The 26,873-nt window shown below is 37.3% G+C and overlaps 1 protein-coding gene across 1 annotated transcript in view; it reads right to left on the reverse strand.

Moving 5' to 3' along the window:
- The window catches only part of KAT2B (lysine acetyltransferase 2B), a 40,871-nt gene that overhangs the window by 3,335 nt on the left and 10,663 nt on the right, over positions 1 to 26,873 (reverse strand). Inside the window, exons 3-17 of the mRNA XM_021538055.2 lie at positions 22,666 to 22,811; positions 22,104 to 22,193; positions 20,193 to 20,374; positions 17,854 to 18,045; positions 15,350 to 15,456; positions 14,585 to 14,710; positions 13,044 to 13,180; positions 11,534 to 11,742; positions 9,347 to 9,473; positions 7,091 to 7,201; positions 5,944 to 6,087; positions 3,084 to 3,198; positions 2,281 to 2,317; positions 1,857 to 1,920; positions 1,675 to 1,759 (exon numbers count right to left, since the gene is read on the reverse strand). Of these exons, the coding sequence (XP_021393730.1) occupies positions 1,675 to 1,759; positions 1,857 to 1,920; positions 2,281 to 2,317; positions 3,084 to 3,198; positions 5,944 to 6,087; positions 7,091 to 7,201; positions 9,347 to 9,473; positions 11,534 to 11,742; positions 13,044 to 13,180; positions 14,585 to 14,710; positions 15,350 to 15,456; positions 17,854 to 18,045; positions 20,193 to 20,374; positions 22,104 to 22,193; positions 22,666 to 22,811 (1,872 nt within the window). The remainder of the gene's footprint in view (positions 1 to 1,674; positions 1,760 to 1,856; positions 1,921 to 2,280; positions 2,318 to 3,083; positions 3,199 to 5,943; positions 6,088 to 7,090; positions 7,202 to 9,346; positions 9,474 to 11,533; positions 11,743 to 13,043; positions 13,181 to 14,584; positions 14,711 to 15,349; positions 15,457 to 17,853; positions 18,046 to 20,192; positions 20,375 to 22,103; positions 22,194 to 22,665; positions 22,812 to 26,873) is intronic.

The raw sequence follows: 26,873 nt of genomic DNA on the forward strand, positions 1-26,873 counted from the left end.
TACAGCTTTTGAATGGCAGATGAAAAGGGGAAAAACCCCAGAGTATTTCTTGATACAGCACCTGAAGAGCACTTAAAAACGGGCAAAAAAAGCATGTATACATGAGAACTGAGCTTAGGAGGTAGTAAAAAAATTGCAGCCATACCTCTCAAAAACTGTACAATTTAGTCTGTACACAAACATAAAGGCAACTGTTATATCTTGTCTGGGCAACTTTTTACATTATCAGCATGCTGGCAGGGAGAGTAGAAAGAAATCTAAAGTTTATCATGAATCAAGGCACAGTTTAGTCATGCTGGCTTCCTTAGCTGAAAAAAACAAAGCAAATTTAAACGAAAGACCTCAGCTTAATCCTTAAAGTAAACTTGCTGCCCCTACCTCTAGTGTAATGCATCTGAACAAGGAAATGACAGACAACAGTCCTACTTTGAGTCTGCCAACTCAGGTAAATTATTTGCAACCACTGTTCAGATTAAACAGATTTCTGAGCTAGATCTGTCCAGAAAAGCAGATAGAGAAAACTCTGCCACAGAAGGGGACTCACATTGTTTTTCTTCATTGGTAGAAAATAAATTTTTTGGGGAGTACAGGAAGCCAGGGGTTGGTTTATAAAGTATATGTACATCTATTTGGGAATGCTATTTGGGAATAGTAATTTGAATATAAAAAAAAATAATTGAACTAAATTGATAAACATGGGCTTGGAGTCCATGCAAGGCAACATGAACAAATGCTTTTATTCTCTGAGAAAATGATGGCTAGTAGCCTGCCATGAACCTGTATTTCATTCTCTAACAATATTTAAGGGTTCAGAAACTGTAATCAGATTGATAGAGGTGAGTATTGCATAAATGAGGGATGAGTACTAGAATTCAGTTTTAAATCTGGTGCAGTACAAATGAAGCATTTGTTTAGAGTATCACTGAATTATCATTGAAATTATATGTCCCAGAAGTCAGAAGCTGGGTCATAAGAGAATCAGGCAAAGGAAAAACATTATTAGTAGTTGTGTACTTCCCTTGCAAGCAATCCTACATAAACAATAGCTGTGTTACATAGAAGTAAAAATAAATTAACAAATAAATGTAACCTCAGACAATTGTGGCAGATCTAAAAGATAAAGACAAAAGTTAGCTTAAAAATTAGTTGCATGAAACATTTTTCTAAACTTAGATTGGAGCAAAGTGTTAAGACTTAGTTAGAAAACCCTGTGACCTTTGAAAATGTTTTTTCTATATGATTTAGAAAACTTAAATCTGTATTTCAAAGCAACTCAAATGCTCAGGTGCTCCTGAAAGTTTGCCTTCAGGTTTTTTAACATGTGAGTAGGATCTGCAATGATCAGTTACCACACACAAGAATATATCTCTACAACTCACCTACACAAGCTACTCCTGAAAGCTTCTAGCTGACTGCACCATTTAAGAGCTTGTTAGAGTTCTCTAGGGCACACTAAGATTTCAGATATGTACACCACACGTGTTTCACAAAGGTCACAGAGCACTCATCAATTTCAAATGAGAGCATCACACTCTTGACACTTCAGAGCTGCAAGGTATTCATCTGCAGGTAACATACATCTTTTACCATAAAACAATCAGATTAAAATTTATCTGCTATGTCTGCAGCTATAATGATTTTTAAACTCTACTTAAAAAATGTTAATGGCATTACCCATGGGAAACCTTATAACTTCATAATATCCAGGAGCTTCTGTTCTCTTCACAGGTTCCATGAAGGGCCAAGCGCTTTGATGGCTCTTTGGTAAAGAAAAAAGTAAGGTATCTAATATGGAAACTAGATATTGGAAATAATTTAAAAATATTTACAGAAAGTAAACTAGAGCTAGCACTCACCTTCACTTGCTGCAGGATGGTTTTCAATGTGCTGTAAAGTTGATCTGGATCCTTGGCCTCCTTACTTGAAGGAAAATATCGATACAAAAAGATTAGTTTGAGTCCCTTATCTTCATTCTTAAAATTTGCATCTTACCTAAAAGCAACTCCAAAGTTTCATGCATTTAATGGCAGAAATAAAAGTTAAAACAAGCAAGCAAACCCAAACAAAAATCCTCAAAAAAGAACCCCACTACCCAAACCACACTTGCCCACAATAAAAAATAAAATAAAAAATACCACCAAAAAGCCACTTAAGAACTCATCTCTCATATCATCATTTGATTTCCAGTGGATGGAAGTAAATGTCAAGTGACATTGTTTAAAGACTTTTCTCAAAGGAATATCCCAACTTCTTCAACATTTTACTTTGTGTAGCACTTACCCTCTTTCTTTTCCACTTGGTTTCCAGCCAGTCTCTCCTGTACACCAACAATATGAGATATTACATGGGAACTACAGTAGGTCAAAACATTAACTGAGTTATTGCAACTCAAATAAGGAAAGCCATTTCAGCAGTACTGCAGTAAAATCGGTTTGTTTTAATGAAAGCAACTCCTAACAAATAACATAACCATCTAGTCCACAGCTTCATTCAGTTTCCTACATGACTCTTCCACCAGACTGCTGAAAAGATTCTAAAATATTTCTATATGAAACACATTTCTTTTCAATAATTCAATACCTATTTTATTGCAACTCACCCCTGTAAAGAATAATCACGACAAAGTTATCCAATCTGATTCCCCAGGGACAAATAATAAACTACAGAAAAGCATAGCTGAAAAAAAGTCCCCCAAAATATGATGCTTAATTGTTTTTTCAATTCTGTTTTGTCCTTTAAGTTCATGCCTAGCACAGAAATCATTGTTGTTCAGGAGTACAGTGCATTAAAATGGTGCCAGAGAGAAACTGCCACCTACACTGTGATACAAATCAAAGAGAGGTCACATATAAGTAAAATTATACACACGTCCATAAAATAGGATCAAGCTGGCATGCCTTGGGGAAATCTCAAAGACAGCAGTTGTAATGGAAACACAATAATCTTCACAGAAATCAAATCAGCAGACCAAAACAATTGCCTTCTAATCAAAAATAACTATGTGACTACATTAGTATTTCTTGTCTCAGACCTTTCTTGGGCTATTCTGCTTATGTGCTACATTAAAAGAGATTGATACATACTAATTCCAGGAATGCTTTCTATAGGAATCTGCCGTACTCCATCTTTGAAGCAAGAAAGACCAGGATAAACTTTTCGTATTTGAGCTTGCTTCCTTTCTATGAGCTTTTTAATGATCTGTAATAAAGTAGCAGAGAAAACAAAAAATAGTTAGTTTGATCTAAAGTCACCCAGAAGATTAATGCAAAATTGTGATGAACAGAAACATTCTCACTTCCTAACCTTGCAGTCCTTTTCCATGAAGCTGGAAATGGGGCTGAGCTACCTGACCAAACACTGATTCTGCAACTGAAGCTACTAAGTCTGTCAGCTATTTTGGCACAAATCTGGAAAAAAAGGAGTCATTGCTGGTTCTACTATCACAAGCTGCACAGCTCTTGGGAAGACAGGAGCAGAGGCAGAAAAGGAAATTTTATGGAAGAAGGTTTGAGAACTGGCTATAAAATTTTAACAGCTGGAACTTCTGAAATGCTTCAGCACAGCTGATCAGAAATTTCAAGGTACATATTGAATGCATGTATTTTGATGTACATATATGTTCATATTCCAAAATTTTAAAAATTAGAAGCCCATTCACTTCAAAGTCTTCATATATCTATCTGTAGGAGTTGCTTATGTAACAAAGATACTCTCATGAAAGATTTTCTCTGGAGGATATCAGAATGATGCCACACTCTTCAGAACCAAAATTCTACTCTCTCTTGCAAATGTCAGGGAAAAGCTTTTCCTACGCCTGGATACACTCTGTTTAACTTTGCAATCTTATTACCTCAAATTCTAAGCAATTTGCTTTGGTGCATTTTATATCCACTTAGACACTTATCTAAGCTTTGTGTGTCCTGGATATGTGATTTTCAAAACTTCATAACTTGGAGTAAACAAATGCACAGCCATGCAGACCACCAGTCTGATAGAATATTTTCTTTGGAAATAATAAAAATGGACATGTTTTTATTTTTAAGGAACTTCACTCCCTCATACATAGTATTTCCTCTCAAAGAAGAGAAACAGGTAAAACCAGACTTTCAAAAGAGCGTAGAAATGTTAAGAGGAATACAATATACAACAGCACCACGAGCAGATTCCAGCATAATATGAAAATAATTTCAAATTAATTATTACATCCAACTTAAGCCCTTCTTATAATTTAGGAACTAGTGGCTCTTCCTGATTAAAGCAAGCTGTTCAATCAGTACCAGTGATTACTCACCAGTCAGGAAGTCACAAAGCTTTGCATGGAGGGAATTGTCATATTTGCCAGACTGACTATAAACAGTACTGATACTGATAGTGTCAGGTGATATGGTCTTAGCAGTCATAGGTTGCAATATACTGCAGTTCTTTAAATAAAAGCCTAAATACCATGAAAAGTTTCACTTCTAGAAGGATAGATCCTGAAAAGCCTGATGTCTAGTACTGGCCAATACCAGCACTGAAGAAAATCAGTACATAGTACCAACTGTCAACATTCAAAATTCTTTTTATGTCCAGGCAGCATTGTCCCTGCCTTTAATATACACAGACAAGCAAACACTCTCCATGAGGCTGCAGACTGTGAGGGCTATTTCTAAATTTCCTTGCAACAGGGAGAGTAAAAGGCCTGATTGGTGTTTTTAATGATAGGTGGGCAATCAATCCTAAGATGCAGTTCCAAAGCTGTATGTAATTATTCTCAGAGATGATCAACAGCACAGATCAATGCATAACAGCAGCTTTCCTCCTAATAATTTTAGACATGAGCTGTCTACAGGACCAAGGCACTTTATCTACAAGAGGAGTGTCTCCAAGTTCTTTAGAATAATGTGAGTGAAGAGAGTGAAGAAAAAATAAGAGTGAAGAAACCTAACAAAGCAGTACCAGAGGCAAAATTTTGAATACTAACAAGTTTTCAGAAGTGTTACATTGATGGTTTGGGCCCAGAACTGAACTACTGTAATTAGGCATGCCTAAGATGTAACAGGCTACCAGAGACACATCCACTATCCACACTAAGAACATCCCATCCCTGAGGAGCAGCTGGCATGTCCAGCAGCAGCCTGAAGGGTAATGCAGCCAAGCAGAAATTACAGAGGAAAAACTTATGGTCCCTGTTGTATGGACATATGAAAACTTTCCCGGTAAGTAAAGTTTAAAAACCTTGTAAATTAAATGTAAAAACATCATCACATCAGAAAGTGTCTTTCCTTCTCCAAGCACAGGTCAAATCATTCTATTGGAAGAAAAATGATTGTTCCATAAAGAAGCTTTTTAACAAAATAAAAATTCAGGTTTGAACAATCTTGAAAAAACAAATTATAACTTGTATTTCTTTAAAAACCAAGGCTAATAAGCTGCTTTATTATTTAGAATATTATTAAGAACTAAATAAAGAATATCCCACATAAACTCCAAAGAGGGACAGACTGGAAATTAAGACAGTCCACCCTTGATTTATATATTTTAAAAATGGTGGAAAAAAAGAATCCTCTTTTTTTCAAGTAAAACAGGCCATTCAATACAAATACTTCATTTAAATGCTACTCTAATGAACACTACTGAGGGAAGAAAGGAACTGATAAAGCCATTAAAAAAATAAATCTAACAAGATTTTGCTTTGTTAACTACCACAAAATTGAACTATGAATTACTCCTCAAAATACCAGCACTTTAGCAGTCTTGTTCTTGCTAAATCAGAAAGTTAGAATTTAATGCTTCAACTACAAAATTTTGGCACTGGGACTTGAATGAAGGAATTATTCTAACTAATAAAACTATGCACTCAAATTTAAGCACCAAAGCAAAGAAAGCTAACCTGACACCCCCTGAACTGTTTCTAAACATCTGAATAGAGAATAATATTAAACATTTCATTTCAACCTTTACCTCTTTTTGCTTTTTGATGATGACAGAAAATTCTGTGTAGGGGATCCTTGGATTTAATTCACATCCCATTAATGTGGCACCCTCATAATCCTTGATGTAGCCAACATATTTTGCTTTTGGTACTTTAATATCTTTGGAGAAACCCTGACAAAGGAAAAAAAAAAAGAACTTATATTGTCATTATGCCATTTTCCTTTTACATTTGTTTTAACAGAAATGAGGATTTATAACCAAATTCATCATAATGTTAAAATACAAAAAATACAACAGTGAACTCACAGATGATGGTTCAGTGTTGCATAAACCTTTTCATGGGAGGCACTTGATAAAAGAACAGTTAATTGCTAAGAAAGGCAATAGGGGAGATTGTATTCATTTTGAATGTGTGAAGAGTAGATTGTGCCAGTTTTATATACAGAACCATAAAACTGGCTGGAAGGAACTTGAGGAAGTCATCTAGCCCCATCTCAGCTCAGAACAGGTCTCATCATATCTGGCTGATCAAGGCCATGACCAGTCCTGAATATTGCAAAAGGACAGAGATTCCACCACCTCCCTCATCAACATTTTTCAGTATTTCACCACCCTCAGGAGAGGAAAGGGGAAAAAAAAATTCCTTCTACCTAGTCGTAATTTCCTACTATCCAAGTCATCTTCACTGCCTAATGCTGTACACCTCTGAGAAAAATCTGACTCCATTTTGCTGATCACATAGTTGACACCTGTTTAACAAATCTATTTGAGAGATTTGACGTTGCCATCTTTCCTGAATTTGAACCTCACGCTTCAAATCAGGAGGAGCTGTAAGTGCAGGTCAGGTAAGTTTTCATCTGTCACAGGTATGCCTAGTTCTTCTTTATACTTCTTATAGAATCAGAGAATCAACTGACATTTTACTAGTTGTTAGACTAGACAAATTATAGACTATGCTATATACTTATGTTCAGATGATTCTATCAAAGTAAAATGTATTAGAAGACAGAAACATTACCTGAGATGAACAGAGGGCAGATTTTATAGATAAAAAATATACATGTGAAATTGCACTATATATTTTATCCAATTACTTTGTCATGCCCAGTTATTTAGTTCAACCATGCTAGATATAAAACTTCTTGCACAAAGTAATTTCTTGCACTGAACTTACCTGTTTTTTGAAGTAGCCAATGGCATATTCATCTGCATATGTGAGAAAGTTGAGAATGTTGTGTTTGATGTGGTACTCCTTCAGATGGTTCATTAGGTGAGTCCCATAACCCTTTGTGAAACATAAGAAGAAAAAGCCATGACAAAGCCTTTGGGGGCTGCACCTGTGGACTCAAAGTCACTGTTTTTCAAAATGCAATCTTTCCTCTAGATCCTGTTTTAAAGTTTTTCTCTTAATTAACTTGCTGTTGCACACTCAAGAGCAAACTCTTTTGAGCCTTGTAGGGATACCTTTGTGACCCAGCATGGAAGTTGTAATTCAAGGTGCCCACCTTTTATTTCGTTCCACTTTTAAATTAAATATCAACTATTAAAATCATATACTGTAACAACAGAGAATCCTTTCGGAGCCATCTCACTTCAAAACTACAAAGCAGTAGCAATATTGAAATTATTCCAATGTTCTGTGCACCTGTAGCTAAACAGGTCTTTGCCTCAAAGGATTTATTATCTAAGCTTATCGTTAAGCATAAAAAGGAACAGTGAACAGTTACCATAATAAGGAGCACAATTAAATAAACATCTATGCCTTCTGACTGCACACAGGCATGATTTCCATTTACATTTATCCCAAAGTTAACAAAAGGTTGCATTTATTCACATTGCCAAGTAAGCTACAGTCATCCCCTTCTGCTGTGATATGAAGAAATGTAAAGTAGATAGGTAAACCCATAATAATGTTTTGTTCTTGTATATGTTTCAATTTTCTCATCATGCAGACTAACAGGACACTTGGAGAAACATACATGGATTTCTTTTGGGTATTCTGTTTTTGAAAACTGGTATAATTTTTACTTATGTAAAAAAGCTAGAAAAAATAAATAAAAAAATACAAACTTCTGATTTAATTTACAATTTCATAGCCCCAAATATGGCAACTGCCAGATAGGAAACTCAGCAACATACAGTAAAACTTAATGTTATTTTGTAACAGGGGACCAAACTACTTAAAAACCAACTCAATTTGTATGGGAAAACAATACCTATAATTTTTACTCTAGCCTCAAATTGAACTAAAAATAGGAATTTATTTTTCCTAAGACTTGGCAGATCACCCATGTGTGAACAATTTTTTTTCCCTGTTGACAGGGTCAGCTTACTCAGAGCGATAAGCAGGAAAGCAAATTTTCAGAAACACTCAACTGATACACCAAAGTACCCAGAGGATAAAAAAAAATAAATGTGTTATGCAGCCCTGGGGCAATTTGATGGGTCATAATTATCTGCTCTATTATTTGGAAAGATTTTTTCCTAGAAAATCACAACACATCTTTGGCAGCCTCACGTGTGAAGTGCAGTTAAGCACAACTTGGGTTTGCATTTGATAAAACACTCTGAATGCTGACAGGTCTCTACTTAATGCAGGGAAATGCTCCTCTCTAACACCAGCATTGAATAAAAACAAATATAACCAGAGCATTAACAGTTGTTACAGACTTTCAATCCCACTGTGTTACTCTTTTGCACCAGGGTGTACAGTTTTTGCATGTTAACTGCTATACACTCTGAATTAACCCACATCTCAGCACTTGCTTCTTGAGATGAACATCATGAAGCTACAGCACCATCTAAAGGCAAAACCCTGAACCGAATAGTCAGTAGCTGGAAAAGCTGGAGGAATCTCATGTATTCATAGTGCTCCATATTCTTTCAACACAGATGCTAATTCTCAAAATTCTGAGAAAATGTTGTGGCACTGACTCAAAAAAGAGTGTACAGAATAGACCCTGTGCTTATTTTGAGATGTAAAACTGCACTTAATTTTTTATTGTATCTCATTTAGATTGAAGTTATGTGATGTCACAAAGTGCTTGAACACAAATTACTGCCCCACACAAGCAATACAAATTTCAGTCAACCATGAGATGTTACACTACACAGAGACAAAACTACTGGGGACAGAGGCATGAAAACTCCAAGAATGGCAGACTACTAGCCACTATTGCTCTGCTGAGAAAAAATTTATTTAATTAATTAAAGACAGGTAATCCTACTATTATGATGATGATACTAAATCTGCATGTTTTAGTTTGGTTTTTGTGTATTATATTCAGAATTGCTGTATCTTTCAAAATCTATTTCTGTCTGGCAACTCAGCAGTATATTCAACAGCAGTAAAAATATTAGGAACACATGCAGTAGGTGAATGGGACTCAAATCTATTTAATAAACATTTGTAATACAGAATTCTTTTTACCTTGACTTGCTCATTGGAAGTCACAGCACAGAAAACAATCTCTGTAAATCCCTGGGAGGGGAACATCCGGAAGCAGATACCACCGATGACACGACCATCTTTTATTAATGCAAGGGTTTTATGTTTCCTGAGCAGACAAAAATAACAATCACTTTAATTCATGTACATAGTACATAAAGTGCCATTAACCTTCCTTTTTTCAGAAACTTGATTCTCTTCTTTCCATGATGACAATGCAATTGTACATGCCTCCTAAATTAGCCACTATAGACGAGTTGTTATTCTAATATCATGCTTTCAATATACCATAAAGATCATCATCACAAAGCAAGTTCCTGGCCTTGCCAAGTACTCTGAGATAAACTTGGGTAAAGCCCAATAAATAAAAGTTATATTGCTTTTGTTGAATATATTCCTGATAGCTATACCATTGCAGTTCTCAGGATGATTTTATCCTGAAGAAAACAGAAATTAATGGAGTTACAGGAGAGCAAGTCCTTTCTAAGGCATTCCTGTTTCTTTCCATGCAGTCTCCATAGTTAACCTATCAGTCTCCAATGCAGCTGATGAAGTAAGAGAGGACATTTCTTATTTCTAACCATCCACTCCTCCTGGAATCATGACCAGAATAAATATCCATTTCTGTTGCACTTATAGGGACTGCCAGGAAAGATGTGACAAAGTGCAATCTCAACTCTTATGTCAAGGATAAGGAATTTTAGTACAATCCTCAAGGTGTGAAAACAGTGCACCATCCTTTAGATTATTCAATGCACAGTATCATATAAATGATACAGTCAATATACAGATGATGTATTTTGGGGAAAAAAGTTGGTGCCAAAAGTGACCCCCTGCCAAAAAGCCCAAAGTGTAGTTATATTTTATGTGTCACCACTGAAGAAGATTTTATACATATTATATATTCTTTTTTTCTTGTACATATTTTAGTGCTTTTTTTTACTAGTGGAATGACAGCAGCAATGCAGTGGCTTGAGCTTTTGTGATGGTTTTGCCCTGGCTGGATGCCAGGTGTCCATCAAAGCTGCTCTATCACTCCTCAGATGGACAGAGGAGACAAAAGATAATGAAAGACTTGTGAGTTGAGGTAACAGCAGGGAGAAATAACTCAACAACTACTATCACAGGCCAAACAGACTTCACTTGGGGAAATCAACTGAATTTATTACCAATCAAAATCAGAGCAGGATGACAGAAATTAAAACAAATCCTAAAACTACCTTTCCCCTCCTCCTTCCTGATTCTCTGCCTTCTCTCCCAAGCAGTGCGGGGCATGGGGAATAGGGCTAGGGTCAGTTCACCACATTGTCTATGTCACAGTTTCCTCCTCAGGCAGAGGAGTTCTCCTCCTGCTCCAGTGTTGGAACCCTTCCATGGGCTACAGTCCTTCAGGAAGTGCAGTGGCACGGGTCCCTTTCCACAGGGACACAAGTCCTGCCAGCAAAGCTGCTCTAGCAGACAGGGTGGGCAACTCTCTTCACAGGCCACAGGAGCTGCCAGGAGGCGGCTCCAGGGTGGGCTTCCCACAGGGCCACAGCCTTCCTTCAGGCATTCACCTGCTCCAGCATGGGCTTCCTTCACGGGCTGCAGAGGGACCAGAGCCTGTGGGAAGGACCCATGTTGGAAGAGTTCATGGAGAACTGTCTTACATGGGAGGCACCCCATACTGGAGCTGGGAGAGAGAGTGTGAAGTTCTTCCCTGTGGAAGAAGCAGCATACACCACATGGGAACCAACTGCAGCCTCCATTCCCCATCCCCCAGCACTGCTTGTGGGGGAAGGTAGAGAATCATGAATGAAGCTAAGCTTGGGAAGAAGGGAGACATGGGGCAAAGGTATTTTAAGATGTAGTTTATATTTTCTCGTTACGCTACTCTGATCTGATTTGTAAAAAATTAAACTAGTTTCCCCAAGTTGAGTCTATTTTGTCTGTGATACTTATCAGTGACTGATCACTCCCTGTCCTTTTAGCCAAGAACTTTGAACTTTCCCTGTCCAGCTGAGGAGGGGAGCAATGGAGCAGGTTTTCTGGGAATCTGGCATCCAGCCAATGACAACCCAGCACAGTCCCACAACAAGAATCCACTTATTATTAATACAGCCACCAAGATGGCATTTGGGTACAACCCAATTAGATTGACCAGGAGTCAATCTCTCCAAGGATACCCACGGATCAAAGACCAAGCGGGTGATGTATTCCTTCGGCATTCGAGGCAGCTGATGGGAGAACACATTCTGCAAACCAACCAGCCACATCATGATCTTCTTGTTGGGCTTCTGGTTCAGGGAGTTGCCGACTACATGGAATTCAATCACCCCTCTGCGCTCCTCCAGCCTCGCTGCCTCGTCCCGGGCCGAGTGTGCCGAGAGGAAGTTGGTCTGTACCACACAAACAATGAACAAAATCACAGTTTTGAGATTTCACATCCTCTGACAGAACAGCCTGTGAGTAAACAAACCAATAAAACCCACCCTCTTTTTCCAACAGAACTGCCAATGAGTGCCTTTGTAATGTACCTTTGCAGAAGGGACACCACCAAATAAGCCAGATGTAAGTGTACACGACAGTCTAGAAAGACCAATCTGAATTTATATTGATACAGATTAGATAATAACAATGGTTATGAATCAAAAAGTTCCAAAACCCCTTGAGGGATAGCACTCATCCAGTTGAAGTCTATGCCACTAAGTCTTCATATTTTCTTTACTTGTAGCCAGCTTGGGCATGACTTGAGGATTCGCCTACATGTACTGCAAATCACATATTTTAATGGCAGTGTAGAAAAAGTAATTTTTTTTCATTTTATTATTGCTTTCCACTATCTTTGCCACTACTGTAAGAGCCAAAGAAAAAGATTTTAATTCCTACAAAATTTGCTGTTACATATCTAGCAATTGCATCTATATATCCAAATGCAGATTAAATTAATGCAGAAAATTTATTTAACTTATTTTTTTCAAGATCATTTTACAATGCCAAAACATCTCTGTATGCACATACTGTTTACTTTTTTGAGCAAAGTTTGGCTGCTGGGTTTCTAGTCACTGCCAGCCCCAACAGCCAGGCTGGCACAGCATTTGTAATATGCAGAGCCATCAGTCACAGTACATAGTTTGAATAAGAAATGTAGGTGGTTTCAAATCTTCAGCAGTTTCTAGCTGAATCTTGGCAAATGAGCTGCTGGCAAAACATAGCCTGGCAGAGAGAACAGAAGGAGGAAAAGCCAGCCAAGGGGAAAAAAGTGCACTTCTGTACATGGCACAATTCTGCAATTATGTTTGTTTTTCTCTTCCAGGCGAAAAATGAGCAACTGAGGAAGACAGAGCAAATAACAGTTTAGATCAGTTTCTGCACCAGAGAGAGGTTTTAACTTTGGATCATTCATTCTGCTGCAATTCTTGAACCCTGTTTAACCTTATCTTATGAGCTGTATCTATGATTAGCAGTAAAAAAGCATACTCTGGAACCGTTCTGTAACAAAAGCACCTTACAGGATAACCTGAGAGCTACGTTTTTACTATCAATAGTTTACAAGTCTCTTTGCTAACTCTACACAACACATTAAGAAAATGGTAGAACTATTTTTCATGTTAATGAAGTATTTCACCAGAAATTTTTGTTCACCTAATCATACCCTCATTCACAAACAGACCATTTGCAGCACCAAGTCATATCTCACCTCTGGCCCAAGCATTGCTGCAGGATCTGTAATTGTTGACATTACTTCATTGATTAACTCAATAGGGATATCTCCTACAACCCTTGGTCTCTTTGAATCCTCCAGTGAATATGGTTCATTATTTTTTCTCTTTTCCCCTGTAAAACAAAACTCAGATAAATTAAAATAACCAAACTGCCACACATTAGCACTATGAAGTCTAGCACTTCTGTCATATGCTGTAGTTTAGTTGGATTTTTTGTTTGTTTGTTTGTTTTTTGGTTTTTTTATCCCCACAGACAAAGAGAAATAAATAAAATCTGAAAAATAGTTATCACTTCTCAATTTTCACTTTGCATTGGGGTATTAGCATGAAGCAGAAAAATAATACCTCTCCTTCCACTACACCTTTGTGAATTCACAGTTAAACTATTTGGTTTTATTTTTTTGCTTCAAAATCCTCTGCATGGAACCCCTGCACAGCTGTCTTGGAAGGTCAGTGCCCAATAGACAAATTGCAGTGCCTATTTCTTGATAACATGAAACCCCCCTTTTAGGATTCACTGGAACTAAGTATCCATCATATAATTCCCTTCACCTCTTCTGTAAACCAAGCAGCACATACAGTCTGTCATACATATTTAAAAGCCATATAAAATTTCCAAATCAAAATATACCAAGTTAATTATTAACTGCCCTACTGACTGCAGAGCCAAATGTATTATATAGCAAAATAAACTACTTAAATTTATAGAACGGTCCACCAAGGACTAGCAGAGGTACAGTAACAGAGATCCAGCTGCTAGCTGAGGATTATCCCACTCATCATCCTACTCATTCCACTTCTGAGGGACAAGTTGAGAAATAACCTTAAGGAAAACTGCAGTTTAGATGCTGCCCTAAGTTTCTCTGTAGTGAACACTGAGACTAAAAATTCACTTCGGTTTTGGTTTTTCTCCTTCCTTGAGGACTCACTTTACACAAGCTTGGGATCATCTCTCTGACCTAGCAACCTCTCTTGACAGCTTCATTAATCCTGAGGTGTTTGAAAACCAATTTATTAGGAGGATTTATGCACCAACTTTTTTTCTTACATAGTTTTTTTTTTACCTTTGACCTGACCTCATTCAGGTTTTAAATTTAACCTAGTTGGTATAGCTGTGGTTTTTTTCACTGCTCAAATGTATTCATTTTCAGTATCTTGGAAGATTAAAAAACCCAAATGTGATGGCCCCTTCTACTCTGCCATCATTTAAATGAAACCACTCCTCATGGCTTACAATAGATGTACTCCAAGAAAAGTATTTTTCAAAAACCTCTGACACCACCAGACCTGTTCCCATTTTAATTTAATTTCAACAAACCAATTGGGTTTTTTGCAAATATAGTTGTGATTTCTGTTAGTTAAACATTACCATAGTGGAGAAAAAGGTATGTGTTCACAAATCTTTCAGCAAAAATACCTCAAGTTTGCTAATGTAGAGTGAAGACAAATGTTACCATATACTGCAACTACTGATAATGTCAACAGAAGTCAAAAGGCAAAGTTCCTTCTCCATTACCTAAGTTTGGGTCAAGGGCAGAAGAAACTTTACAAGCTGGACTCATATTACCACTGTTGGATTGCTCCAGAGATGAAGGACTCGCACTGTATGCAATAGATCTTGCAACAGGAGGTGGACTGATAACTGCAATGACATAAAAAAAAAAAAAAAAAACCACAAGAAAAACCAGGCCATGGAACCCATTCTGGTGATGGAAAGACTGCCAAAAAGATGGACACCCACCACCCAAAAAGTAACAGTGAACACTGTGCAACAGAGCAATGCCACCAGTTCACAAGTAGAGACATTAAAGCTTTATCACAGTGTATTTTTCTAAATTAAATTCCGCCTAAGCGGGGACTGCTGGATAACAGGGATTGCAAACATCAGGCTTCATTGTATCGCAGTGCTGAGCAAAAGCTAAGAAAGCAAACTTCTTTGACATACCTGCCAAGCCTGCTGGCATTTCGCTTAATGAAAAGGTTTTTTGTAGGGCTCTATTGAAAAGCAAAATCTCATCATTCAGCTCCATCTGTCCAATTTACAGTGCTCTAAGACTGCTTGGACAAATCAAACTCGATAAAGGGGGAAGTTGTTTCACCAATTACGAGAAGGAAACTATTATTTTAAAAGGTCACAGACTAACATCTCTCTAGTATATAACATCTCTCTCTTTCTAGTATATATATATATATATATATATATACACATACATATAAGCCCCACATTAGTTCTAAATCATGCAGTTTTCATGTGTGTTATACATCACTAAATGTAAATTACCTGTCTGGATTCCCAGCTGGCCAGTTCGGGAACTGGACACCAAGAAATCCTGATCCCAAATGGGAGAATTCTGGCTGTATACTTCTTCTTCCAGCATAGACAGAAACCTAGGCACAAAACCAGGCAAAATAACAACTAATGGGATCATTCTACACAGGTTCTTTTTCAAAATAAGTACTTGCAATGTTTTTAAATTAAAAACATTTACTAAGTCAGTAAGAAAATGCTGTTGGCCAATGCTATTAAAAAAAAAACACATGCGCAAAAATCACAAGCCAGAGTAGACACAAAGTATCATAATTCAGTAGAGTGTTTTCACTTACTAAACCTTACCTCTGATTACAAACAAGTTATCTAATTTGCAAGTGCAGAAAAAGAGTTACAAACTACTTTTACAGAACAAAACTCCACTAATGAGAAAGCTATGAGTTGATTGATGTTATAAAATGATGGCAAAATCAGTATTTTGCAGATGTATTTGTTTTCTGCCTTTGATAAAATCCCAGTGTTACTAACAATGCTCTTAGGAAGATATTTTCATTCCTTTAAATGTCCTGCTGTAACTTTTAATTGCATGTTTGTGGTTGCATAACAGTATTTTTGACCTTACTTTGGTACAGCTACAGAAACAGCACGATGTTAAATCTCTCTTAGCATTATTGTATTCTACAGATCACTCTCAGCCTCTCAGAGCTAATACACCAATTCCCTCCCAGCAGCAAGACAACTGCTTATCCTACATTGCACAAAAGGGGTTTTCAGACCAGTAGATGACATGACACATTTCTACTCTCTGGAATCCTCTGTATGTATAGAAACTGTTCAGCTGAAACCAATAGGACTGTTGAGTAAAACTTCCCTGAACAGGACAGGGATTTTCAGGACCAAGACAGACTCGTACTGTATATATGACAGCCATACCTAAGCAATGTGTAGAGTTGGCTGCTGTCTGTACAGCTGATAATGGCTAAAAATTTTGTAACAGTGAGCTAACCATCTGTGACAGAGCAGAAGGACAAATTCAACTTTTGCTAAAGCTCCATTTCCAGGCAGGACAGAGGCTCTGCCTTCAGCCCTGTTAGGACTCCTTTCTAGGTATGCACAGACACAGCCCCTGGGTGCTCCCTTTGCCCAAAAGGAGAGCCCAGGGCAGAGGAGGGCCCTGTGCCAATACCAGGCTCCATCCTCTGAGACAGAGGTCCTCTGCAGGGCTCACTCAGAACAATGCCAGAGGAAAGACAAATGCTTCAGATAAGTACAGCCCATGAAAGATTTAAAACGTTATTCATGCTTCCCACAGATCATCTGCAAACTGTACTCGTTTTTTTTTTTTTCCCCAGCAGAACATCAGAAGGAATTGCAGTGAATAATAATGCTTTTCAAATCACTGCAAAAGGCTTTAAAAGGCAGTGGAAACAGGGGCATATGCACACCTGCTTCCTCCACAAATCTGCTCCTTGCATCAATGGGGCGTCAAGTCATTTTTGTATCTGTTTCAGGGCCTGTATCCATAACAGTCTACCCCAAAGACAGTGCATATTTTTCAAAGTGGTAAAATAAATTATTCATTACAGGAGGAGCAATGAATCCTGACTCTATTTTGCTTAGGAAAGTTCATGTTGTTTTTCATTCCCCTGAGCTCTAACCTCTCTTCTGGCCCAACACAGTAACTTGTATAGATAGCATCAGTGCCACCAGGTCTTCTGTAGGTTCAGTTCATTTGTTGTTAGGAGAGACAGGGTTTTAAAGTATGATTTGGAGAACCAACCTACCCTTGTAAAATAAGGATATTTTTTAAGTGATACACTATTTCAAAAGGAATTCATTACAATGAATGATCCTGTCATCATCACTACCCCTCTTTACCACCAGTAAAATTTTTGAAAGTAATGACTGTCAAAGTTGAGCATGTTTCAATACCCCTGTAGGTAATTACTGCTGTTCTATTGTGAGAGATTGTCATCAGCATTCCAGTACTGGAAAAGATAGTCAGTATGAAATTTATGAGTTTAGGATTCTATTATGCAGTTTTATACTGACTCCTCTCTAATAAACCCATCTCTTCTAAGGGTGGGGTGACTACTTTGTTCACTATTACAATGTTGAATTAAATTGAAATTCTTATAAACTTTGCAAAATGCTGCCTTTTTTTAATGCTTCATCACCAAAGCAGATGTGAGCGTGTTCTTGGAAGTCTGGACCTACAATGTTTCCAAGGACTATAGAGAAAGAAAGTGATTGACCTACAATACCTGCTAATAGGCGAAAAGCACAATCCCCCAGCAATATGAACAATCCTTTTCATAAAGTAAACCTTAGGACAAAACAAAACAAGCAGTTGTGTACATAAAGTACACTAATCTAAGTTATGGCAGTAAAGAATGTTGCAGTATCTAGTTGCTACTGAATAAAAAGATTAATTATTTTAAGCTGCAGGTAATTTCTCCCTTTCCACAAGGAAGTTGCTGGTTACCTCTGAATACAGGCACACTGTGACCACTTACTTTGGAAAATGAGTGAGGATTAGTGTTCGTTTTTCTTGAGGAAGTTTGTCTTTTTCTTGCCTGGCCTGCTCCAGCAGCTGACGTCTCATTACAGTAAAAACAGAGCGAAGTAAGGTCCTACCAAAAACCTGGGTGGTTTCATACCGAGGTAGACTGTCACAAAACTGAGGGACATTGCAGTAACAAAGCCACCTGTAAAGAGGAAAAAAGCCAGATAATTGTCACCACCCAATATATTCCTTAATGCAATAAAACCAGTATCCACATCATTTATAATGCAGCTGAGAGCTATATGACTGTATAAATCAGTTCCACTACAAGGCTGGACAGAGTTAAGCAGCATTTATATTGCCCAGTTTTTTACAGAAATGACAACCAAGTACTTTTAAGTTTCCATATATTATTTTTTGCTGCAGTCTAGTTTACACAAAGTGCTCTTGTTCCAGACAATAATCATAAATTACAGAAAATTCATGGGTATGTCAGGGAATCTCTTCACAGCTCATCCATTCAGCCTCTCATATCTCCTGTCACTGACTCCAAAGACCCTTAGCATGGCCTGTTTTACCCTCTAAACTTCTACCTTTCCCCACTCAGAGGCCAAATGGATGACACTTTTAACTAGCTCCATCCCAATCCAACTGGATTCCTGCCCTGGTCTTCCACCAGTTGGCTTCTTCCCATCATACCCTGCCTTGTTATTCTTTCATTACCAGTATCTCCATCCATAAAAAACTTTGCACTAAGGAAAATTACGGCATGTCATGTTTCTTTTCTAGGAAAAGAGATTATGGTATCAAAGAGATTACTCAGGAGTACACTGCCTATGTAGATCACAGTATCTGTTAATCCTATAAACAAGATTTTGATATCTGTGTGCAATTGAACAGTCATTGGAATCTGGAGTTTTAGCTGAATCAGACCATAACCACTATGAAAGCTCCAGCAATGAAAAGAAAATATTAGGAATTGCATGCAAACATACTGTGCTGGATCCTGCACACATTTCCTCATCCAGACCCAAAGTACAGCCTGTCTCAAAATGTTCTCCCAAACTCTTGCACCTTAATCTTTGCAAACATGTGTTGCAAAAGACTTGTGAGATAGAGCTGTTCACAGACTTCTACTCCCTGTTCTTGACTGATAAAGCACAGCTCTCAGAACACAAGAATGCATGTGAAATTCTGATAGTTTCATTCAAATCCTCAGGTTCTCAAATGAAATTCACAAAAATTCCTGTGTGCCCATGGTGCCTAGCAGCACCCTGAGCAATGCCTCAGTCAACACAGAGAGAAGCTCACAATGACAAGCGAGATTTGGTGAGAAGAGCACTTTGGGTCGTGGGGAGAACTTGGGGACTATGGCAGGATAATTTGAGAAAACACAAATGACAAAATAATTAACAACAAAAAGCCAACAACCAGAACCAATTAGCTATTGATTCCTAGTAAAATTTAACTCCAATCACCCCTGGCTGACACCAGTTATCACAAACAAATGGAGGTCAAACACCCACCAAACACAGTCTTAGGAGCACCATAGATTTTAAGTGTTCTGCAGTTCTCCTTTGTGGAGAGGAGGTGTGTGAGAGGAAAGGCGACCAGGAAAGCAGCCAGAAGGTGGTGCTCACCCTGGGCCAGCAGAGATGTTCCTGAGTTCCTGAGAACAGCGTGCTGACAGAGGTTAATAACTACGTGCTGCCTGACCAGCAGGACCCTGGAATGCTCTCACTGAACTGCTCACTGAAAAAGGCACTGCACTACTCCCGTGAGAAAAAGAAAATAAATAGAGACATGTCTTTTTATCTTAGCTCTTCATCCTCCAGCGACTCAGTTATTCCTTTAAATTCTAATAGTGCAGTAAACGGTCATAAAAAGAACTATAGTTTTAAGGAACCTAGCAGTATCTGTTCCCCATTTAGCATTCAAACACTTGCAAAATTAGTTTGATTTTTCAACTCCTCTGTGATTTGGTTTCAAACAGTAATGCTTTACAATGCTAAGTGTTATTTTCTCTCTTTTTAAGTTGAATAATAAATAGGGAACTTACACGAGGCTCAAATATTAAGACTGAGAGCATTTCACAAACACAGACCTTGCAGAAGCATTGTTAGAAGTGTTCCAGCCCCTACTCCCCGTTCTTGGCTGATAAAGCATATCTCAAGACCCAAGGATGCATGTGAAACTGATATAGTATCACTAAAACCCTTAGGTCTTCCTATTAAATCCATGGCTGCAAGAATTTACAAGGTTCCATCTATGGCATAAAGATACTGGTTTACTTTTTTTGTACATGCCCTGTTTGTAAGGAAGACTCCCAACAAGCAAAAGCAGCATTACCTGGTATAATTCACTTTATAGCCTGCAATATCATCATTGGGTGATCTTAGTCTTCTCTGAGAAGGTGTCTCCAGGTGCCAGTAGTTAATGCGGTTCAGAAACATTTTAGCCAGTTCCACTATTGTTTGCCTTTCCTTCGAGGGTAAGTGGCTAAATTTGTACTGCACAAAATTATTCACACCCTTAAAAAGTAAGAAAATTCTGTTTAATAATTTAACCATAAATTTTACAGGAGCATCCTCCGATATTTCACGCTTTATGTTGATCATGAATTTGCATTGCAAAATGAAAAGAAATATCAGAAAAAGGGAAAGAAAAGAAATATCAGAAACCATGAACTCCTTGCTCAGCTACTCATGCAGATGCCACAGGGCTGGTACCTGTGTACACAGCAGGAGATACATCTAGGTATTTTTAACCTGCTCTCTGCAGCTGATGGAAAGAGAAAGAAAAAAATTCTTTTTTTCCTTTCTTTTCAAAGTCAGTGAACAGAAAAAGCTCTGGTAGGCTTTCATCTTTACATAAATCAACTGTCACCCTCAAAACTCACCAACTCCTTTAAATAATAGATTAGGGCTTATAGACTTCTACTTAAGTTTATGTCTAGAAACCACATTATTTCTTCAAGAAGTTTTAATACTTCACACTCATGTCTCCTCATTGCACTTTGGATGCTGTCCAGTTTGAAGAAAAATCTACTGAACATGATTAAAATGGGTGACTAAAAGTGTTGCAATACATATATTTTATAAACCCATTATAACACCAGTGCTTAGCAAACAATTTGTTTGATTGAATGGCTGAGCTGCCAAAAACAGAACTGAAAATACTGGCCTTCTTTAAAGGGAAAATTATTTCAAAATAAGATGTAAGAAGAATTCCCCTTTAATCTCTATGCTTTATTTTCTTAAGCAACTTGAACATTATGAAGAAATGGACAAAAAACTGCATTGTACAAAACATTTTTAATAGTGTATTTTACAGATTAGGAGCCTATGGGGTTACATACACATTTTTTGTTTATAGTCAAAGGAGAACTTAAAGTGAAGACTTCTCAGAAATTCAGCAATGAAGTGGTTTGATCTTCCTACATGGTAAGAAGTGAGAGCTGCAAAGAAATAATTACTACAAGTAGCAGTCTTCACATTTAAATTATCCTGCTTAACAATAGAATATCCATTCATCCACGGATGGGAAAACATCAAGCTCCTGTTTCAGCGAGGTCTGTGAGCCTCTGCATACTCTCACTGGATTTCATGGGCCCACTTGTCTGCCAGGAGTGCATTCTTAGGAGCTTGCTTAACCAAAAACTGAGTTTGTCATATGTTCTTTATGTACTGAGAGTCACAAAAGCCTCAATTATTCTTTGGTTTCAGCTTTGTTTTTTTCTTGTGTACCCTTTGAAAGGGAAGGCTATGATCTCACTGAATTGGACTGTAACATTTTTCTTGATATACAGAAGGCAAGCTTCATTTTAATATTGGATTTCAAAACTTCAACAGCATTTTTCATCACTTGAAACAAAGAGAGACTAGAACTGCCCACATAAAAGTAGCATTTCAAGTTAATTCTCTGAACCCACAAAAAAAGTCAGTTTCATTAAAGCCTAAGACCAGTGATGAGAAATAGAATACAAATAATGTAACTATTGTACAAACACTAAAAGGAGAACCAAGAACAACCTCCTATAGCCCCCTGTTTTGTCCTGAGCAGAACACAGAAACATCTGCAAATGGCCTAAAAAATGCCACGTTTTCAAAACCAGTGCTTATATTTACAAAAAGAAAAACAAACCACAAAAAATCCCAAACAAAGCCTCCGAACCCCCATCCAAAATAAAATTTAAATAGATATAAATAAACAACAAAAAACCCACCACACACCAGTGAAACCCACATTTTGAATCTTTACCTGTTCAATGCTAGGTTTCTCAAATGGGGGACTTTCCAAAGATCCTTCTACTACAGGTTTTCCCATCTGTAAAATGCACTTCCTCAAAAGCTGTTAAAAATACATGAATTTTTAAAAGTTAGTCTAATACAGAGAGTCAATGGAGGTCACAAGGGGGCAACACACTGTGAGCAGTGTTGGAATTCTCTTGGCTATATATCTGCTTGTTTAATCATCTGAATTTGTAATTACTAAACTTCACTGTGAAATCACCTTCTCTGAAATGCGTGCAAGAGGCTCCTCTGAGGAAATGCAAGCAGCTAAGTCACCATTCATGTTAACTGACTCTTCCTGGTCAGTGAAGGACTCAGGGTCAGTTCCTCAATCCTCTGGATGACTTTTGGAATAAGAATCAGAATACTGCAAGTACCAGAACATCCAGCCCACAGTTACTCAGTAGAGTATCATCCTAGAGAAGAACTGTCTTGGCAGATAAAGTCAATGCACGCCCGAGTGGCAATGAAACTGGCTTATGTGTGAGAAAGTGAAAAATCTGAGCAGATACTCCACAAGTTCAGCTTACTTTGAACAGGTAGAAATAAACTTGCTTGGTGTCGGCATCTTCTTCTTTGTGGACACAGGTGAACAGATATTCCACATCCAATACAATTCCCAGGAGCCTGTTCATTTCTTCTTCAGACACATTCTCCAGATGAGAAACATGAGCAGCTAAACAAAATAAAAACCCAAACTTGTAAAAGGCTACTGAGAGAACCCACAGCACAACTATAGCCCGTGGGATCTCCAACTAAGCCTTAACTGTAAAGGCACTGATCCTGTAATAACCTGCTTAAACAGAACACATCTTATCAGAGGTAACTGAAACCTCTGAGCATCAGGGCAGCTTGTAAAGGTTGACCAGGGGTGGCAATTTCCACAACTGAGGAATGGCAGCTGATTGGAATCACATCATCTTTTAACACTTCAGGCTGACTACACGAGTCCTGCTTGTATTAATATGTTGCATACATACATTTTTGTCCTAGAGCTATGTATTTGAGACAAGGATTCTTGACTTGAGAAAATAAATCAAAAATTTACATAAATTATGTAATCTAGATATAAGCAGCACCTTATTTTGGGGGGAGTGAAAAAAACTCAGTTCCAAAAATCACCTTTTTGTTTTAAATTGGGCATTACTGGCTAAGCCCCCTGCTTTCATATCATGTAAAATCAAACTGTGCTTTGTGCACACTATATTAACAGAGATTTTGCAGACTGTGTGTGCTTATTTGTTCATTTCCAAGTGACAAACGCCCTTTTATCATTTCCAAAGGTAAATACAGTTCCACATCTGTAATTTTCAAAAGCTTGAGGTTTCTTCCTGTAAAACGGGACATTCATTTCAAGCTGGTTTGAACAACTGGCCCGGAGAAAAAGGAAATCAGTGTAACAGAAAAAGTCAACTCTGAGAAAGATATTTGCATTACAAAAAGCAATGATCTTAGCTGACTCCAGGCCAGTGTAGATGGCCTGCATATCCTTTCCTCTGAAAGTATAAGAAAATACTTTTAAGTTTGGGCATATTAGCTTTTTATATTTTAAGAAATTTTATCTATATTTACTTCTTAAGATTAACATATTTTTTCAGTGGAAATCTGATGCCTTAGTTGGGGAGCTAGTGAGGAAAAATAACACTTGACTTTAAAACAATCACATTTATTTGCCACGCAGCAAAGATGGTTGTTTTGAGAAGTTTAATATGATACCAAAACATTTTAATTCAATACCTTTATTAGGCTTCAAGTAAAATGTACACTGTAATGCAGAACTTTAAAAATACGTCAGCAACTGTTACCACTTAAATGAAAATTCATAATATAGTGTCTTAGGCACATGGCCATCATGAGCCTCCTTTGAGGATAAATATTCTGTGCCGAATAAAATCATTTAACTTCTGTCCTTAAGACAGGTATGAAGGGTTAATATTCCCAGCAGTCTGTCTTGATCATTTGCAAGTAATAAATATCCTTCTAACAGCTTTACATTAGAAACTGATAACTACCAAAGAAACCTTGCCTTCAACAAATGAATAAAACATCAGCATAAGAAGCCATTTCTATGCAGTTTCCATAACAATACTGAACCTTGACTACTTGGTGGTGTTTAAACATTTTATTAAACTAGAGAATTATTATCCATACTGTGAATCTAAAATTTAAATATATTACCAGCATGTATTTGCCAAAGGGAAACCAATATTTATACAAGGCCAAATAACTATCTTTCTTCAGATATTCACAGCCCATTCCCAAATTCTGTGGCTGTTAGTAAGTGTTTTATTAAAATTAAAGTTTTGGTACACTGACATCAAATACTGCATTCACTCTTGACTAGAGTTACACAGCCCCAATCAATGCACTGCCCAACTGGTACACCCTTCCTCAGTTGCTGTTATGCCTGAAAAAAAAATTAAATATCACATGTATAGGTTGTTTGAGCATGCACAAAAAAGCAAGCAGAAAGAACAAGGACAGGAAGACCTGCAATTTAAGCAAGCACTGGAGTGCACAAACTAGGAAAACAGTGAAAAAACAGATTAACAAGGAATGTGTCCAGCCTATCTCAAAACACTAAACCCAAGAAATAACCAAATATGATACAGGAACCAAACACAGTGACAGGGAAAAAAAAAGAGACTGAATGTGTATACGGTGTATTAGCACATTAATTAACTAGTTTTAAAAGTTATTCAAGACTGACAGTATTTACCAATTTAAAAAATGCACCCTGCAACACAAGAGAAATAATGAAATAGAAAAGTGTCTCTGACCATGCAACACCTGGTCTTGTGGCTGGTGGACAGTAAATTGTCCCAGCATCTAATCCAGTCACAGTGTTAGAAAATATGTAATATAATAAATAATTAAATAAATATTCATTAAAACAACCACATTGAGCCAAACTGTGGGGCTGAGCATGAAAAGGATGAATATATATGTTGTAGACAATAATACACACAATCAAATAGATTTATGTACCAAAAGCTGCACTGGCTTGAAGACAAAACAACACCCCCAGAAAGGGACATCTCAAGCAAGATGGTATGTAGGATTACTTCTGGATGAAATAAATAAAAATCAGAAAAGAAAAGAAAAAGAGGTAAAAAAGAGAAATCCTACATTTTTACTTCGTGTACAGCTTTAAGTAGCACACTTCTATATTGCTACTTCAATGGCTTTCTGAGAAGAAAAGGCAGCACAGCTAATGTGAAGCCCACACACCTTGTGGTAAATCTGGTTTTAAAGGTATTCAGTAGAAACACACTAATGTAGAAGAGATGAATAGGAAAATTATTTGGGAAAACACAGCTGAAAGACATATCTTTCCAGCAGTATGAGGAAGCGCACAGCAACTCATTTGAGTTATTTTAAATGAACTGTCAGGAATGACACCATCTTCCTCATTAGCTGCAGTCAGAAGTCTTTTCTAAAAAAAACAGTAAATAAAAATACAGTTTCTTCATAGAATATTTTTGCTGGTTTTACTACTTTGCTGGTTAGTTCTAGTTTTCCCTGGTTCCCTAGCTAAAGAATGATGCAATACTTTTTAATAGACCAAAACCAAGCCCAGCTTTTGGAAGAGTTGAGTTTTTCTACAGAATACAAAGCATCCACAAATTCTGCTGAAGAACAGAAAACTGACAGGCATATCTTGTAAGTTTAAAAAAAAAATTCAAGAAAAAAACGAAAGAAAGGAAAAAAAGAAAGAAAAAGAAAGAAAGAAAGAAAAAGCTATTTCTTCAAAGGCCAGGATTGAAAGTGATGGGTAACACAAGCCACCCTAATTGCACAAACAGAAGCAGCACAGAGAAGCTGTGTGATGAAAAGTTGAAACTAACTTGGCTAAAGTGACTAAATTTTCTGTGATACTATGCATTTGTTAATCTTCTCCTGCAAGCAAACCCAGAGATTTGGGAGATCCGGAAAAAATTTGGCTGAAAAGGCTAGAAATAAATCACATGTAATGAGAGCATAAAAAAGAAGAGATCAGAAATAAAAATAAATGTCACGCAAAAAAAAAAAAAGGTATTTCATGCAAACTACAATATTTTTTTCAAAAGTAAAATAATAAATGATCTATTGTGAAGGTTTGAAATTTCCCTTGGTTTTTTTTTTTTTCATTTCATTGTCCTAAGTTTTAGGCAGCAACAAAAATTAAATAGTAAGTACTTAATCTGAATTTTATTTTAGCTGAATTTTTATTCAGTATTTGCTGAGAAGGATGTGGATCTATGACAGAGCAAGTCAATAGGAGGGCAATGGTGATCTGAGGGCTACCTATGAAGTCAGGCTGAGAGTGTGAGGTTGTTCAGGCTAGAAAAGGCTCCAGAGAGATCTTAAAGCAGATCTCCAGGACTCAAAGGTGGCCCACAAGAAAGCCAAAGGGGACTTTTGCAAGGACATGTAGTGACAGTACAAGGGGTGGTGGCTTTAGATTGGTTTAGATTAGATATCAGAAGAAGGCTTTTTTACTATGAGTGTGGTACTGGAACAAATTGCCCAGAGAGGTGATGGATGCCCCATCTCTGGAAACATCCAAGTTAGAGTTGATTGTGGCTTAGAGCAATGTGATCTAACAGAAAGTATCCCTGCTGACTCCAGGGAGGCTGGACTAGATGATCTTTAAAAGGTCCCTTCCAACTCAAACTGTTCTGTGATTCTGATATATATAGAAACAGCCATCAGCTTTTATTTTAGATAAGTATAAATTCTTAAAATAATAATACAG

Source organism: Lonchura striata, chromosome 1, assembly GCF_046129695.1.
Source record: "Lonchura striata isolate bLonStr1 chromosome 1, bLonStr1.mat, whole genome shotgun sequence".
Classification (NCBI taxonomy): Eukaryota; Metazoa; Chordata; class Aves; order Passeriformes; family Estrildidae; genus Lonchura; species Lonchura striata.